Source organism: Colletotrichum destructivum, chromosome 2 (assembly GCF_034447905.1).
Source record: "Colletotrichum destructivum chromosome 2, complete sequence".
NCBI classification, from domain to species: domain Eukaryota; kingdom Fungi; phylum Ascomycota; class Sordariomycetes; order Glomerellales; family Glomerellaceae; genus Colletotrichum; species Colletotrichum destructivum.
In genome coordinates, this window is record NC_085897.1 from 585,017 (window position 1) to 598,918 (window position 13,902).

At 58.5% G+C, this 13,902-nt stretch overlaps 3 protein-coding genes across 3 annotated transcripts; 1 reads left to right on the plus strand and 2 right to left on the minus strand.

Moving 5' to 3' along the window:
- The first annotated feature begins 316 nt into the window (after positions 1 to 316).
- On the plus strand, positions 317 to 4,233 carry CDEST_02370 (Putative UDP-glucuronosyl/UDP-glucosyltransferase, Glycosyltransferase family 28). Its single transcript, XM_062918529.1, has 7 exons — positions 317 to 1,130; positions 1,207 to 1,936; positions 2,003 to 2,160; positions 2,236 to 2,599; positions 2,673 to 3,023; positions 3,106 to 3,737; positions 3,816 to 4,233. The coding sequence occupies exons 1-7, from the start codon at positions 1,013 to 1,015 to the stop codon at positions 4,088 to 4,090; spliced, it is 2,628 nt and encodes an 875-aa protein (XP_062774580.1). The 5' UTR covers positions 317 to 1,012; the 3' UTR covers positions 4,091 to 4,233.
- Positions 4,234 to 4,622: 389 nt separating this feature from the next.
- CDEST_02371 (Putative glycoside hydrolase, family 29, glycoside hydrolase superfamily) lies at positions 4,623 to 7,244 on the minus strand. Its single transcript, XM_062918530.1, has 2 exons — positions 7,105 to 7,244; positions 4,623 to 7,021 (listed from the first exon to the last, which is right to left on the minus strand). Exons 1-2 carry the CDS (start codon positions 7,195 to 7,197, stop codon positions 4,724 to 4,726), a joined length of 2,391 nt encoding a protein of 796 aa, XP_062774581.1. The 5' UTR covers positions 7,198 to 7,244; the 3' UTR covers positions 4,623 to 4,723.
- A 1,911-nt stretch (positions 7,245 to 9,155) lies between these two features.
- CDEST_02372 (uncharacterized protein) lies at positions 9,156 to 11,179 on the minus strand (the record flags this gene model as incomplete). The annotated part of the gene is made up of 4 exons (XM_062918531.1): positions 9,156 to 10,033; positions 10,161 to 10,244; positions 10,341 to 10,932; positions 11,072 to 11,179. The coding sequence occupies 4 exons, from the start codon at positions 11,177 to 11,179 to the stop codon at positions 9,156 to 9,158; spliced, it is 1,662 nt and encodes a 553-aa protein (XP_062774582.1).
- Positions 11,180 to 13,902: the final 2,723 nt, after the last annotated feature.

Sequence of the window (13,902 nt, forward strand, 5' to 3'; positions counted from 1 at the left end):
GGGTCAACAGGGATGCTGCTTTCGGCCAAGTCCAGAGAAAGCCTGGAGGCGGCGGGGATACGACCAAGTAAAGACCTCTTTGGGCCTCTTGTGGACTGGCTTCTTTACCGTGTACTCTGTACGCTGGCTCTATACGCGTATTTGTCACCCAATGCAACACGACATCTGCAGTAACCAGAATCCGCGGTTTCGTATGGCCCAATCAGGTTCTTATGCACTGCCCACCGGCCCCATCCCATTACAGTTAAGCATTGACGGGGTTCCATGGGCGATGGGGCAATGGGTGGAAACGATTCATCCCCTGGCGACACGCGCATCGCGGATCGGTAGAGTCTTCCACCCCCATCTAGACACCGGGCCCCTTGAGCCCTGGGCCGATTGAGGCAACGGGACCAAGCCGAATCAGCGGTTCTCGAGCTGTCAAAGATCCAAAACCGGCCTGGCACACGTCTCTTGTTACGTGGATCCCATCTCGGCGCGTCCTGGCGCGGCTCCAAGTGCCGGGACAGAGGCGATGTCACGAAGGTCTAGCCCGGTTTGAGTTCACGGTTTGGGGGTTCACGTCGCCCGAGTCAGGCACGACGAACGGCGCTGCATTTTATCGAGGCTGCCGAGGGGTGTGACTACGAATAAGTAGACCCGGTATTTTGTTGATCTAGAATGATGTAAGGAGGCGGTATGTAAATCTTTGATTATTAAAAGCTCCGGATCGCCGCGTTGATGTTCATTCCTAGAAGACTGAAACCCCTCCCCTCGGATTCCGCCATTCACTTCACTTCAGTCTCAGACATTACGGAGACTTCACGAAGCCATACGTCCTTGACTTCACTCATCCGTCATATTTCCTAACAATTCTTCTACATTCTCGAGATACCCCGTAGAGTCTCTTCAACCAACTTGCTACTCAGGTGTCTGATACTCGGCCATCAGATTCGCCCACGTCAAGTCACAACTTTTAACACCCACGCATCAACCCCCGGCTGCGAGACTTTTGCTGAGAAAACAAAACAACATGTCGAAGCGCGACACGGTCCGGATGGTGGAAGACGACACAGTGCCGCAGGACTACCTCCCATCCTACGAGACGGCAATCAACGAGGGACTACAACAACACAGAGACAGCGTCAGAAGTAGGAGTTGATCCCCAAAAACGCAGCCCCGCGGGGTGTTATGTACCATTTTCTAACCAGCTGAACCTTTTGTCAGACGATGGTAGAATCGACGTGAACCTCGACTCGCGGCTCGCGACGACGCTCGCCCGCTTCATCCCCGACTTCAAAGACACGGCCGAGCTGGCCCAGGCCGCGGCGGCTCAGGGCCCTCCCCCGGAATACTTCGAGGCGGCCGAACGCTTCGCCGAGAAGAAGACGTTCCCCGTCAAGCTCAACATCGTCATCCAGGTCGTCGGCAGCCGTGGCGACGTGCAGCCCTTCATCGCGCTCGGAAACGAGCTGCAGACGTACGGCCACCGCGTGCGGCTGGCCACGCACGACGTCTTTGACGACTTCGTGCGCAAGTCCAACCTCGAGTTCTACCCCATCGGCGGCGACCCCTCGGAGCTGATGGCCTACATGGTCAAGAACCCGGGGCTCATCCCGAGCCTCAAGAGCCTGAAGGGCGGCGACATCCAGAAGAAGCGCAAGATGGTCAAGGAGATGCTCGAGGGGTGCTGGAGGTCGTGCGTCGAGCCCGACACGCGGACGGGCACACCCTTCGTCGCCGACGCCATCATCGCCAACCCGCCGAGCTTCGCCCACGTCCACTGCGCCCAGGCCCTGGGCGTGCCGCTGCACCTCATGTTCACGATGCCCTGGAGCAGCACGAGGGCGTTCCCGCACCCGCTGGCTAACCTGCAGTTCGGGGACAAGGGGGTCGTCGACCAGATGACGGCCAACTTTGTATCGTACAGCATCGTTGAGTGGCTGACATGGCAAGGGTAGGATACCAGAATCAACCATTGTTTCGATGGTTCTTAGTTGATGCTGACACGGTCAACAAACAGTCTGGGAGATGTCATCAATGACTGGCGCAAGACGATCGACCTCGAAGAAGTGCCGTTTTCCGAGGGCCCAGTGCTTGCGGAATCACAGAAGATTCCCTTCACATACTGCTGGTCCCCGGCATTGGTGCCCAAGCCGATCGATTGGCCCGCATATATCGGTACGTTGGGGATGCATCCTGTCTTTGTGTGAAGACCCGATCAAATGTGCAGGATTAAACTGACCCCTGGACCAGACGTGTGCGGCTTCTTCTTCCGGGAACCGCCCCAGTACACGCCGCCTGCGGAGCTGGCCAACTTCCTCAAGAACGGACCGACCCCCATCTACATCGGCTTCGGCAGCATCGTCATCGACCACCCCGAGGAGATGACCAAGATCCTGGTTGAGGCCGTCCGCGCCACGGGCGTCCGCGCCATCATATCCAAGGGATGGAGCAACCTGGGCGGCATCGAGTCGGACGACGTGCTGTTCCTCGGGGACTGCCCACACGAGTGGCTATTCGCCAACGTCGCGGCCGTCTTCCACCACGGCGGCGCGGGAACGACGGCGTGTGGTCTCCTGAACGGACGGCCGACGACCATTGTACCCTTCTTCGGAGAGTGAGTATTGTCTCGCAGTCTCGGGAGACAAGATAGACGGTACTTGGATAGCTGACAAATTTGTTACCCCTAGCCAACCGTTCTGGGGCGACATGGTGGCCATCGCAGGCGCCGGGCCGAAGCCGATCCCGCACAAGAAGCTCAACGCGCAGAACCTCGCCGAGGCCATCCGGTTCTGCCTGACCCCGGAGGCGGCGGCGGCGGCCAGCGAGGTGGCGGCCAAGATGCGGACGGAGAACGGCGTAGCCACGGCGGCCAAGTCGTTCCACGCCAACCTGCCCCTCGACATCCTGCCGTGCGATATCTTTCCGGACCAGCCGGCCGCGTGGGATTTCAAGAGGGGAAAAAAGCACCTGAGGTTGTCGAAGCGGGCCGCGGGCATCCTCCTCGACCACCTCAAGATCGACAAGAAGAACATGTCTTTGTAAGTCCACGACGCACCATCTTCCGCCGGCAATATGTTTGTTTGTTTGAGGGACACTGACGGGAGGATCTTTATGTTTCAGGCACGAGACGAGGACCTATTTTATCGAGAACCGACGGTGGGATCCCGTGACGGGCACGGCTTCGTCCCTGATGGGCGTCGGGCTCGGCATGGCCAAGGGCGCCTCGGACATCGTCGTCAAACCGATCCAGGTGTACCACAAACGGTCCAAAATGAAGTCGGCCGAGATGGAGGACGTGGACGTCGCGCGGAGCAGCGCCAGCAGCGACGGCCCGACACCGCCGCCGCGATCGCCGAGCCTCGCGCCCCCGAGGTCCGACGCCCTCGAGCGTCCGCGGAGCGCCGGCAGGGGCTGCGGCAGCACGACGGGCGCGGCGATGAAGGCCTCGGCCTCGGGCCTCGGCACCTTCTTCAAGTCGTACGGCAAGTTCTACCTCGACGTGCCGCTGGCGGTCACCGAGGGCCTCCGCGCGGCGCCCAAGCTCTACGGCGAGAAGGTCGAGGACCACGCGCCCATCAAGGACTGGAAGTCCGGGGCCATGGTCGGCGGCAAGAACTTCGTCACGGGAGTCGGCGGCGGGTTCACGGACCTGTTCTACCAGCCGTACAAGGGCGGCCGGGACGGCGGCGCGGCGGGCGCGGCGATGGGGGTCGGCAAGGGCGTGATGAACATGGTGACCAAGACGGCTTCCGGTATGTTTTTTTTTTTTTTACCTCGTTCGCCTTTCAATAACATCTTCGACGCGATATGCTGACTCGATACGAAAACAGGAACCCTTGGGATCGTCGCGTACCCCGTCCAGGGCGCCTACCAAAGCATCCGGACGGCGGTCAAGTCCAAGACGCGGAACAGCATCGCCGCCGCCCGGCGGGAGGAAGGCGAGTACCTCGTGCGCAACGCGCCGGTCGACGTCGAGATGGTGCTGCGGAAGTTCGACGACATGAGCCGCGCGAGTGAGGCGGGCCAGGCAAAGGCTCAAGGGAACGGCTTTTTTGATTTTGGGAGGAAGAGCAAGGACAGAGATACCCAGGGGACTCCTTATTAGATGCGACGGAAGTGTTGGTGAAGAATTGCCAAAGTCCAGTCGGGCGACTATTGGGAACTGTTAGAATAGACTGTAATATAGAATAGCGTTGTTGCTTTCAGCTGTGATTCAGACAACTATTAGACATCTATAGAATATTTACAAACCCTGAGTTCTTTAACTTATAAGGTAGTTATAGTGTTTAAGGTTATAAAGGGTTCTAGCTAACACTACTCTAGTTATGAGACTTAACTTGTTTCTAGACTTAGAAGGCAAGCAAGGCCTATGATGTAATACCTCTCGAGCAAACAGCATCCAGCTGGAGTGAACTCGAAAACGGGGCAGGATTTCCAAACTTATAACCATTTTACTTCACTTTTAACATAAGGAGCGCCGATGGTTTAGTGGTAAAATTCTCCGTTGCCATCCAGCAGCGTCGGGGAGCCGGGGGTTCGATTCCCCCTCGGCGCAACTCTTTTGCTCTTGGCAACAAACACCGTGAGTTTTTGGGATCAGACAGTCTCTCTCTCTGTCTGTCTGCACACACTCTTTTGTGTTATTGACATGTAGTCTGCAAGGCATGGATGGCTTAAATAGCATGATGGATAGATAGTAAGAGACTTAAGAAAACCAACACTCAGTCAACATCTTCAACTAAGCCGCGTACAGAACCTTGAACACCCAGCCAAACTGGTCCTCCTCGATCAGAGCCTCGTCGATCTTGATCGTGAACCCATCCTCCAGCCCAGACCCAATATACTCCCACTCGAGCTGTTCGCCCCCATCGACGCCCACGAGACTGACGACATCGCCCTCCACGACAGGGACCGGCGCCCGGATCGAGACGCGGCCGTCGACGACGCTCGGCTTCTCCAGGAACACGGCGTAAAACGCCTCGTCCGTCTGCGTGAACCGCACGTCCGGCCCGCCGACGATCTCGCTCTGCACGAACCAGTACGTCGTGCCGAAGACGGCCTCGCCGTGCGCCTTGATCCACCGGCCCGCCTCGCGCAGGTTGTCCGCCTCGGCCTGGACGATGGTGCCGTCGGCGCGCGGCCCGATGTCGAGCAGGAAGTTTCCGTTCTTGGACACCATGTCGACGAGCGAGTAGACGACGGTCGAGGCGTTCATGTACTCCTCCGGCCGCGTGGCCCGGTTGTAGCCGTAGCTGTACGGGTCCATGCCGCGGTTGCTCTCCCACTTGCGCCGCTGCGCCGACGCGAACGTCTGGTACTCGGGCGTGTCGAAGTCGGCCGCCTCCGGGATGCCGCATCGCGAGTTGATGGCCACCTGCCGGCCCTCGGCCCGGGCCCGGTTCCACCACGCCGCCGCGAACCCGGCCGTGCCGTTGGCCGCTCCGCAGTCGCACCACATGATGTCCGTGCCGTAGTCGTACGCGAGCGCCTCCATCTGCGGCACCATGAGGTCCGCCACGAAGTCGTCCACAGGCACGTGGCCCGTGTACGGCTCGGGCTCGCCCGTGTACGGGTTCGGCGCCAGCGTCCCCGGCCACGAGACGGCCGATGGCGTCGGGAACTGCACGAAGCCGTACGGGCCAAAGTCCGGGTTGAACCACTCGGGCAGCGAGAAGTAAGTGCCGCGTTTCAGCGAGGGCTGGTGCGTCGCGGCGGCGTCGAAGAGCTCCCGGAGCAGGTCCCGCTTGGGGCCGTAGTGGACGGCGGAGCGGTTCGACGTCGCCCCGGCGTCGAAGAGGGCGAAGCCGTCGTGGTGCTTGGTGGTGATGACGAAGTACTTGGCGCCGGCGTCGGCGAACAGGTCAACCCACTCCTTGGGGTCGAATTTCGAGGCGTTGAAGTCCGGGAACGTGTCGTCGTACGCCCACTCCGGGCCGTACGTCTCGAGCCGGTGTCCGTAGAAGTTGGAGCGGTCTCCTTCCGGGTGGTGGGTCGAGTACCACCAGTACCACTCGGCGTAGCTCTCGTAGGGCGTCGAGTTGCCCCAGCCCGTGACGGAGTACGGGCCCCAGTGGATGAAGATGCCGTACTTGGCGTCGTCGAACCACTCCGGGCTCTCGTGCTTGGAGAGGCTGCCGGCGTCCGCCGTCCACTCCGTCAGGCCGATTTCGACGCCGCCGACCGGGACCGTCTTGGGCGTGGCGCCGTCGTCGATGCCCACGGTGACGCTGACGGGGCCATCGGACGCTCCCTCCACGCCGACGACGACGACTTTCTGATCGCCGGGGCAGAGCCGCCTCAGATGTCCAGGGCTAACGGTGCGGAAACCGGCCCCGGAGACGGTCACGTTGAGACCGTCGCCCGTGACGCACTTCGACCCGGCGTTGTTGACCGTGACCTCGACGACCTGCGTCTCGTTGCCGAGCCACTTCTGCGTCGGCCGGACGGACTGCACGCCGACGTCCGGGGCCTGGCGCCACAGCGAGACGGCGAAGACGTGGAGGCGGCCCTCGGTGGCGTTGTTCTTCACCGGCAACGTGATGGAGCGCAGCCTCTTGCCCGCCGGCAGCGCCGTGGTGCGCTCGAAGATGTGCGACGTGTTGAAGTCGGAGCCGTTGGGCGTGAACCGGCTCGGGAAGACGATCTCGCCGCGGTTGATGGTCAGGAAGCTGAACCAGTTGAGCGTGCGCAGCTCGTACTGGGCGGTGGTGTTGTCGGCGAAGGCGAAAGACACGTTGCCGCTGACCGTCGCGCCCTCGACGTCCCCGGCGACGAGGAACGAGGCCGAGAAGTAACTGCCGCCATCCTCCGGGGGCACGGCGAGGGTCTGGCCGGCGCAGATGACGTTGTCGGGTTTCGCGGGGCCGGTGTACCCGGGGAACGCGTACCGGATCCCCGTGTCGGGCGAGGCGAACTCGGGACCGACGGCCACCGGCGCGGGGAACGACTGGTTGAGCGCGTCGAAGGACGCCTCGCCGGGTCGAGTGCCGAAGCCTTTGTTATTGAAGAGGGAGGTCAGATCGAGGGATACGGAGTTCTGTGAGACTTCATGTCAGTACGGTTGAAGGGGGGCTTGCGTGATGATGATGGTATTGATGATGACAATTGAGGGAGACTCACTCCATGGGAAGATGAGTTGGTCACCGCGCCGAGGGCGATGCCGCTCGTCAGAGACAGCACCGATAAGGGGCCTAAGCTCCTGAATCCCTTCATTCTGGACGTTAAGACGACTTCACGGGCTCAGTTCCTCTATCCTTCTGCATTTCGAGAGGCCGAGGAAGCCCGTCGTTCCTCTATTCTTTAACGACGGACTTCTCTTCCGGCAGCGGGGAACTTGGTCGATCCATCCCCCTCACGGACAGTCTCCTCAGTCCTCGACTCCGAATGGAACTGCAACATTCCCCCAAGACCATGTCCACAATTCATGTCACCATCAACCTTCGGGGAGAGAGAGGTTGGAGGCTGGGGGGTTGGGGTAGGTTGCTGGGTTTGTGAGGGGCACCGCTGATAAGACAGGCAAAGGTTGGAGATGGCACCGCTTCCCGGGACGTCATTGAGACAGGGGGACCCAGGTCCGCGTGCGTATTAACGAGGGGTTCCTTCATGGGGTTTCTTATCGTGCTTGATGCCGAAGCCGGGGAGGAGTTGACGACCGCTATCTCCCCTCAACGTGGTATCGTGGTATCGTAGTATCGTGCTTACGAAGACGCGGAACCCATGCCTCACTGGCAGTCCCTTGCAATGATACACTGTCGACTCAAATTCAACTCATCCTCAACTATTTTGTGCTATATACTGGCAGTCAAACAGCCAGTCAACAGGCTTTATGATCAACGAATAGTTTAGCACTGACGAAATCTTTTAATAAAGCTTCTGTGGCTCAGGCAGGCGAACCACGATGAGAGACAGATCGTGAAATGCCCGGATCGCAACGGATTGGCGAATAGCAACACAGCACGCATGCGTGGGGCGTTGCTTCAGAGCGATTGAATTGAGTGCCAGACCCAATCACAAGACTCATGTTCCACCACCACCCACTTTCTGCTCTCATCGGTATGTCATCGTCCCAGAGTTCAAAGGCCCTCGCCCACGGACGTTCATGGCTTTGACGTGTTCCGGTTCCGAGGCCTGCACTCTTAAGAGCGAGCGCGCATCCAGGATTTGAGAGGGGGGAGGGCCTCAAGGAAGTCTACTCACGCCAGCACGCCGTTCCTCATATCAGGCTACGTGTCTGTCTTCGTCTTCTTATTTGCGTTCACTATGCATTACTTCAGAGCATGGCGAGATTGTTCGGACTCACGTTTTGGAGTTGGTCCTCGGTCCCACGAGATAAATCGATGACATCCCATCGAAGCCGTCACCGGAGCAATACGCGCCGCTGCGAGTTTCGGTCTCGCTCTCCGGATTCGCACTGACCCCTCTATATCCCCCCCTGATCCGATCTCCGGCACTCGGTTCAAACTGGAATATTCGGCTAGACGGATGCCCTGGGGAGGCGGGAATGATTTGGAAAAAGGATTAGTTCGACGCTTTGAGCTTTGGCAGATGCACCCGAGGCTGCCAAGCTGTGCGTACGCGCTGTCAGTCGAAAGATCCACGTGTGTGGATCCTTCGTTCCGGTGGTCCTGAACCTGCTTGTTGGGTCAGGGAAACACGGGGGGGGGGGGGCGTGGTGAAATCTATCTGTGTGTCCGTTGAGAGGAGGCCACTTTTTGTTTCTTCCTAAGAGGTGGTCTGCATAGCAACTGGGTTGAAACATTCTCCGGGCGTCTTGTCGAGAGCAAACCACTCGCACATAATTGTTCCAATAGACTAAGAGCTGAACAATCTTTCTAGAACTTTGGAGAGCTGCTGTCATCATCAGCCATATCATGGCTAAAGTTGCCAGAGAAGGATATATTCAGGCTTTACATAATTATTCCACAAGCGCATACACTGTGACTGCCAAACCGAACGAACAATCATGCTCTCCAATAAAGTCTCGTCTATTGACTAAATGTTGAATCCCCTTGAAAGTCGTATGAGCTTGCCCTGCAGGCGCCCGACCGAGGAGAATCGTATGATGAAGAATGAAATACATTTTCGAATATTATTCGCCATGCTGACTACCTCAAGCGAGACACATTTTGACCCCCCCTAGCCCCTTTCGTCACTCCCGTTCCCCGGGCCCCTTAGAAATGCACGCCCAGACGTCGTCTCATCGGGAACGACCGCCGTCTCATGATCTCGGACCTCTTCTGCTCAGCTTTCTTGTGCGGCTCGGGCTTCTGCTGCTGGGCCGCGAAGTTGGTCATCATCTCCCACGTCGCCATGACGCCCCCGTTGCGCTTCGTGTCCGCCATGGCCATCAGGTCCGCCATCTTCATCTCGAACCCGCCGGCCAGGAGCATCGGGTTCGGGGGGGCTGCCGGCGGCACCGCGGGTTCCTGTCTGCGTGCTGCGCCGGCGCCGGACTGGGCGCCGGTGATGCCGCCGCCTCCCTGCTGGGGAGCGGCCGGCTGGACGAGACCGCCTCCTTGTTGCTGGCCTCCGCCTTGCTGCGGCTGTCCCGGTTGCGGCTGTCCCGGCTGCTGAGGCGCGGGCTGCGGCTGGGTGCCGACGGGGGTGCCGGCGACCATCATGGTGAGGATGAACTCGCCGTCGATCTGGCTGACGGGCACGGCGATGCGGGCGTTCTCTCTGTCCAGGAGGACCTGGGCGTTGATCGGGCTGAAGGTCTGCGCCAGGAGGAGCTGGGTGGCCGCGGGGATCTGCGGTCCGATCTGCGGGTTCTGGCCGTTTTGCGGGGGGTTCTGACCGTTCTGGGGAGGCGGGTTCTGCCCGACGGCCGGCGCGTTCCCGGCAGCGGTGCCCGCGCCGTTGCCTGCCGTGTTGCCGCCGGCGGTCCCGTTGTTCGCATCCTGACGCTGCTTGAGCCGGGGAGCCTGGATGCCACCCGTGGCGCCGCCGGGGTTCTGGAGGACCGGGCGTTGGGCGATGCCGAGCGTGATGGAGGACTGGGGCGCCGCTCCGGCGCGCATGGCCATGGCCATGAGTCGATCTACGTTGACTGTTTCGTTTCAGAATCGCCCCGTCAGTGCCGGAAGATGATAGATAGAGTTTTACACTTTCATGCAAGGGACAGGGGGGGAGCCAAAAGGAGGAGGGGGAGGAGATGGCGGGGACTAAGGACTTACGTGGTACTTGGACCACGGCGGTCATGGAGTTGAGCTGAGGCACGACGCCTGCGAGGTTGCTCGTGACTAGGTAGCGGTAGTTGTCTGTTCAAGATTTGTGTTAGTGGTGATGATACCCCCCCCCCCCCCCCTCGTTGATGAAGCCTCTGCCTAGAGAGTGGGTTTCCAAGGAAAACTGACTGATGGACATGATGCCGTTGGTGACCATTTCGGCGCTGATGCCGTTCACAACATCCGTGCGGATGCTCATCGGCTGGCTCGCCCTGATGGACATGCGGAAGCCGTCCTGGAACTCGGCTTCTTGGATCCCCGACCCGGCGATGGTGACGGGCTGGCCGAAGGGGGTCAGGGAGGCGCCCAGCTCGCTCGTCTGGCGGCCGACGGCGACATACTCGCCGTCGATCTGCGTCAGCTTGACCATGCGGACGTTGGCGTCGGTGATGTTGACGCTCTTGGCGCCCTCCATGATGATCCACGCCTGGCGGTCCTTGGAGAGCATCGCGACAAAAGTGTTGTCGGCCGTGACGCCGGCCTGCTGCAACGTCGCCTGGTCGATGGGCAGCTCGATCTGCGCGCCCACGAGATCGGTGGCCCCATTGGTCTGGATCGTCAGGGAGGTGCGCGACAGCTGGACGAAGGGCTGCCCCGTCGAGCCGACGATGTGGCTCGCCGGCAGCGGATTCGGGTTCTGGTTGACGATAATCTGGCGTTGCGTCTGCGAAAAGGTCTCGATCTTGGTGTTGTCGGGGAATACTAGGTTGTTAAGTTGCATCTAGACCGCCCAAGTTTTGTAAGCCTTCGCGGATCGAGCGAAAGGAAGAGAGAGAGAGAGAGGATGATGTCGAATCCCCAATTCCCAAAAGAGCCTGCGCTAACTCCGAGAGGAAGCTAAAGACAAGAAAGAAACTTACATCCCCATTCAGGTTGATGACCTGATTATACTGAACACTCTGTGGACCCTGGCCGGCGACCAAGCCGGCGAGCAGTAGTGAAAGGGAGGAGAGCTTCATGAGCGTCATTATGATTAACGAGGGGTCAACCGCCTGGGTTGTTTTTTTAAAGCACACAACGATGGAAAGAAAAGGAAAGCAAAAGAAAAGGAAACTGAATAGTGTGAAAAAGTAAGTTAGGGATATGATGACAAGGGAAGGAAAGACACCGTTACTAAACCCACGGGTCCTAGGGGTCGAGATGTTTGTATAGCGGGGACGACCAAGTCGGTTGGGAAAAAGATCATCAACAGTCAAAAACGAGGGTCAAGTAAGCTTAACATGAACCCGGGAAGAAACGCGGCCAGGTCTTGGATATATGGCAAGGAAGATATTGGGAGGGGGAGGCAATGGCCCATATGGCGGTCGACGGGCATGTGGAACCGGGGTCCTCTCTCTGTCTCTCTGTCTCTCTCTGTCTCTCTCTCTCTCTCTCTGTTTGTCACTCTGTCCGAGTGGTCAGACACCCAAGAAGCAGCGCCCAGCCGAAATTGGGAGCTTGGCCCTCCAATCGCATGAGTTGTCTGGCGCCGGCTGTGCAAGAGGAGTCGCTGCAGACGTCGCTCCCACGCTGTTCCGGCCGCACAATCTGCTGATGCCGAACGGGGGCCTGCTACTGCTGCTGCTGCTGCTGCTGCCGCCCCCTTGTTGGGGGAAAAGGCGGGAAAAAGTAGGTGTAAGGGGGCATCGGGTTTAACCATCGGACCATGACGCTTCCGACCACTGCAGGTTTGTCTGTTCTGTCTGCGAGGTGCCCCGTATGGATACTGACAATTTCTTCCGATCCATGCGCCGGAGGAGGGGGGGGGGGACTCTCAGGAACAGGCAGAGTGCCTGAGAGAAGACGACGGCCCTCGTCCGGCCTCGGATGAGGATGAGAGGGGGGAGGCGAAAGAGGCGAAAGAGGCGACAGAGACGACGGGAGGGCGGCACAAGGCAGGGCTCTTCGGTTTCGGCCGGTGTGAGACGAGTTTCGTTGTTTCAAGCCCGACCGTGTAGGGGTTTCATCAGATGAGGATGAGGCCGGGCGGGCAGAGAGGCAAAGTCGCATGACTGGTATGTATGTATAAACACATGGGTGACATGGGAGTCCGGACTGGTATATGAACGGTCGTAGCTAAGATGCATGCTCTTCTGCCTCGCAGAGACTAGACCCCTGTGGCCTGCACGCGCATGTGTGGCATATTCTCTTACACAGGAGAGTGCAGCAAGAGGCCTTGATGGAACAAAATAGAAAGTTATGTAATATATGTAAGATGTGTAATAGCAGATGGAGCGTCGATCTTAAAGAATGGCCGGTCCCCAGGCTCTTCCCTCCCTCCCCCCCGCCTCCCGCCGTTTTGATCTTCTTTGCCAAGTCCAAGTGCGGATGGTTTTCGTTTCGTCGCGGCTGATGTGCGACTTGGGTGTGAAGCTTGGCGAATGCTTGACCTCGGGGCGGCTCTGCGTCTGTCTGTGTTCCGACCTCCCGTGTGTATGTGTGTGTGTGTGTATGTGTGTGTGTACATGTGTGTGTGTACATGTGTGTGTGCTCGTTCCGCCTACTAGTACTATGTAGTCTGCAATGTCAGTTGTCTCTGGCTTCTTGTCCGGAGTTTTACCCCACGTTCCTCCGGCCTCTTCTGACTTTGTCTTTCCCTCGTCTCACCCTACTCGCCTACCCAATATCCTTAGTTTAGTTCCTGGCCCTGGCTCCATCTGTTTCTTGTGTTCTTTTTCCTTCCGAATCTTCATCAGAAATGCAAGAGCATGAGATTATTCGCGTTTGGCCGGTTCTGGTGTTCTTCTGGTTTTGTCTAGGGCGTTCGGGCGCTTCTTTTCTTCTATAGTGGCGGCAGCCGTCCGTGCAGCTTGCGTACGCAGTCATAGTTATTGGTGATCAGTTGCATTATGTGGTAGAAGAGGAACCTCGAAGAATATGAATTGTCTCTCCTTGCCACTGACATCATGTTTCCTTTCCCTTTGCGGCTCCCTGGAAGACGCCGGATCGATAACGGCTGTTCCGTTATTCAGGATATGGGATATGCATCTTTGAGAGTTGCCTCGACTCGCCGCGAAAAGAAACCGCCCGATGGGCCGCCGGGGACGGGATGCTGCTAATCAGTTTGCGCCCCAACCGTCCGGACTCTTTCGAGACGGGTGACAGTCATCTTCCTCATCCTCTGAACCTTCGATCCCCAAAGTCAGACTCGAGGAGGTGGTGTTAATTCGATCACTCTGACCTGAGAAAAACCGCCCAAAGAGCCTAGATGGATAATGCTCCCCCTCCCTTTTGTTCTCAACTGACCAACTCGCGCCACTTCCACCGCCGCCTGAGAAATCTCCGACTTGGCTCTTATAAGCAACACAAAAACCAGGTTCCCTGCTGATTCGACTCCAGTATCAACTCATTTGATCCCTGCTTCTGCTCGCTCGCGTTGCCACCTACTGAAGCAACTTCATAGAAGCAACCCCAGCTCATCTATCCCTCCCTGACGTTCCATACATACCACTTTGACCTCTTCTCCATCTTCTGCTGGACTTCCATCTCTTCTCAAGTCTAGCCGTTGGACTCCCCCCCCCTTCTTTTATTAGATCTGTCCTTGGTCCCGTGGCTACCTCTCAACTAAAGACATCCATTCCCCTGCTATCCGCGTCTTGGCGCTGCAGCACATTGTTCTTGGCCGTGACGTCTGGGGGTGCCTCGAACGCATCCATCACGACTCCTTTTTCTCTCTGTCTCCCATCACACAGCTGCCGGTGGCTACGCCTGA

What these genes read in the sequence shown, in the direction of transcription:
- CDEST_02370 (XM_062918529.1), top strand. Translation starts at nt 1,013, where the DNA reads ATGTCGAAGCGCGACACGGTCCGGATGGTGGAAGACGACACAGTGCCG. An exon ending in CGATTGGCCCGCATATATCG is followed by an intron (nt 2,161 to 2,235) that starts GTACGTTGGGGA and finishes CCCCTGGACCAG; the next exon opens with ACGTGTGCGGCTTCTTCTTC. An exon ending in GGTGACCAAGACGGCTTCCG is followed by an intron (nt 3,738 to 3,815) that starts GTATGTTTTTTT and finishes ATACGAAAACAG; the next exon opens with GAACCCTTGGGATCGTCGCG.
- CDEST_02371 (XM_062918530.1), bottom strand. Translation starts at nt 7,197, where the DNA reads ATGAAGGGATTCAGGAGCTTAGGCCCCTTATCGGTGCTGTCTCTGACG. An exon ending in CCAACTCATCTTCCCATGGA is followed by an intron (nt 7,022 to 7,104) that starts GTGAGTCTCCCT and finishes GAAGTCTCACAG; the next exon opens with AACTCCGTATCCCTCGATCT.